At 65.2% G+C, this 2500-nt stretch overlaps 1 protein-coding gene across 1 annotated transcript in view; it reads left to right on the top strand.

Annotated features, from left to right (window-relative positions):
* The window catches only part of EMH_0009060 (uncharacterized protein), a gene marked incomplete at both ends in the record, with an annotated part of 7053 nt that overhangs the window by 4421 nt on the left and 132 nt on the right, over positions 1–2500 (top strand). The window contains one exon of the mRNA XM_013498547.1: positions 1–2500. This exon is cut by the window's left edge and continues 797 nt beyond it. Within this exon, the coding sequence (XP_013354001.1) occupies positions 1–2500 (2500 nt within the window).

The following is a 2500-nucleotide window of genomic DNA, read 5'->3' as shown; positions in this document are numbered from 1 at the left end:
CAGGATATGTTTCACTCTCTCTGGGGCCCCTGTGGGGGCCCCAGAGGCCCCAAGGGGGCCCCCCCCAGGGGCCCCGGGGGCCCCTGGAGGGGCCCCCCGGGGGGCCCCCGGGGGCCCTGGGGCCCCCACCGGGGCCAGCAGGAAAGAAGAGATAGCTAAGGGGCTGAAGGAGACCCTACTGCGCCTCAGCAACGCAGGCGGGAGGCCCCTCTATCACTCTCCCTTTGGGGGGGGCCCCCTATCTCTCCATCGCTTAGAGGCCCGGTGCCGGGGGCCCCTGTCTTGGGGCCCCGCTGCAACAACAACAGCAGCAGCAACAGCAGCAGCAGCAGCAGCAAAAGCAGCAGCAACAGCAGCAGCAGCGAGATGTTATGCATGGGGTACACATTCTGTTGCAGCAGCAGATGCTGCAGCAGCTGCGGGTTCTCTTGACGCCCAGCCGTGCATAGATGCAGCAGGAGAGGGGCCCCCAGCAGCAGCAGCAGCAGCAGCGGCAGCAGCAGCAGCAGCAGCGGAGACGTCTGTACCCTTGGGGGCCCCTGAAGGCCCCTGGGGGCCCCGCCCCCGTCGCAGTTCGTGGGCCCCTGTGCCCCTGGGGGGCCCCCCGCTCTCCGAGGGGTATGGCGAGGGGCCCCCTGCTGCTTGCAGGGGGCCCCCCTCTTCTTGTGCTGCTGCGGAGCAGCAGCAGGGGGCTGAGGGTTTGTGTGCTGGCAGCAGCAGCAGAGCCTCGCTGCAGCAGGAGACAGAGGGGGGCCCCCCCAGCTGCTCCTTGCGGAGGTCTTGGGGGCCCCAGAGACACCTGGAAATACTGCACCCAGATCTATTGCCTCCTGCTGCTGCTGCTGCTGCTGCTGCAGCAGATGCAGCAGATGCAGCAGATGCAGCAGCAGCAGCAGCAGCAGCAGAACAGGGCACCCCAGAAACCCACAGAAACAATGGGGGCCCCGGGGAACTCCCGCTGCGGATGCAAGGGGGGCCCCTCTCTTGGGGGGCCCCCCAAGCCTCACCGCACTCGACAGCAGCAGCAGCAGCAGCAGCTGCTGCTGCTGCTGCTGCTGCTGTTGCTGCAACACCAGCAGCAGCAACTCCGCTTGAGTCACGAGCAGCAGCAGAGGGGCCCAAAGAAAGGCCTCAATCAAGACACAGCTGGAGGGGGGGCCCCTGGGGGGCCCCCCGGGGGGCCCCCTGGGGGGCCCCCTCGCCCCTCAGCAGGACGAAGGAGAGAGTAGGGGGCCCCCTGCTGCGGGCGGAGACACAGCTGTCTCCTCGGGGCAGCAGCAGCACGGCATACTTCAAGCAGAGACTGCTGCAGGAGCAGCAGCGGCTGCTGCTGCAGCAGCAGCAGCAGCCGCTGAGGACCCGGCTGCAAGGCCACAGCGTGCAGCAGCAGCAGTGGCAGCAGCAGCAGCAACAGCAGTGGCGCAAGCAGCAGCACTGGCAGCAGCTGCAGCAGCAGCTGCAGCAGCAGCAGCAGCAGCAGCAGTGTTCTTCTTGTGCCCCTATAGGGAATTGGGGGGCCCCCAGGAGGTCTGTAGGCGGCGTATGTGGGGGCCCCTCTGCTTTCTCGGGTTGGGGGGCCCCCTGGCAGCAGCAGCAGCAGCAGCAGCAACAGCAGTTGCTGCTGCAGCAGCAGCAGCAGCAGCTAGCAGCAGCATTTGCTGCTCGACTGAAAGAGTCCTCAGGTGTCTCCTCAGGTAATTTGTCTCTGCATTCAACTGTAGCGCTCAGTGCCAGCAGCAGCAGCAGCAGCAGCAGCAGCAGCAGCGTCAGCAGCCGCAGCTGCAGCGTGACTGGCTTCAGCAGCAGCAACAGCAGCAGCACGACTGCTGCTGCTGCTGCTGCTGCTGCTGCTGGCGGAGACAGAGACAGCGGGATCGAGAGACAGCGGCGTCTCCTCTACCGGCGGCTTGAGCTGCAGTCCTCTCGTTCTCTCATCAGTGCTGCTGCTGCAGCACTGCGGCAGCAGCAGCAGCAGCAGCAGCAGCAGCAGCCGCAGCAGCAACTGGAGGGTGTTGTTGACACTCATCATCACTATGGGGGCCCCACAGGTAGAGGGCCCCCTGCAGCAGCAGAAGGAGACAAAAAGGAGACACATGCAGCAGCAGAAGAGACAGCTGCAGCAGGAGACTGTCTCCTTTCAGGGGCCCCCAGCACACAGCGGGGACAGCTGCTAGAGACAGTCAATACACTTCAGCAGCAGCAGCAGCAGCAGCAGCAGCAGCAGCAGCAGCAGCAGCAGCAGCAGCAGCAGCAGCGAGGAGGGGTAGAGACTGTCTCCGATGAGGATGAGGTGTCTCCTTTTGTCTCCTCTGCTGCTGTTGCTGCCTGCTGCTCAAGGAGACCTTTTTCTGCTGATGGGCCCCCGCGTTGCTTTCCTGCTGCTGCTGCTGCTGCTGCAGTTGCTGCTGCTGCTGTTGCTGCTGCGAGGGCGCAGAGACACAAACGAGAACGGAGGAACTGCAGTGGAGGGACTCTTGCTGCTGCTGTTGCTGCTGCTGTT

Source organism: Eimeria mitis, genomic scaffold (genome assembly GCF_000499745.2).
Source record: "Eimeria mitis Houghton genomic scaffold, Emh_scaff351, whole genome shotgun sequence".
Lineage (NCBI taxonomy): Eukaryota > Apicomplexa > Conoidasida > Eucoccidiorida > Eimeriidae > Eimeria > Eimeria mitis.
The sequence above is the reverse complement of the archived record's forward strand: the minus strand, read 5'-3'. Positions and strand labels throughout refer to the sequence as shown.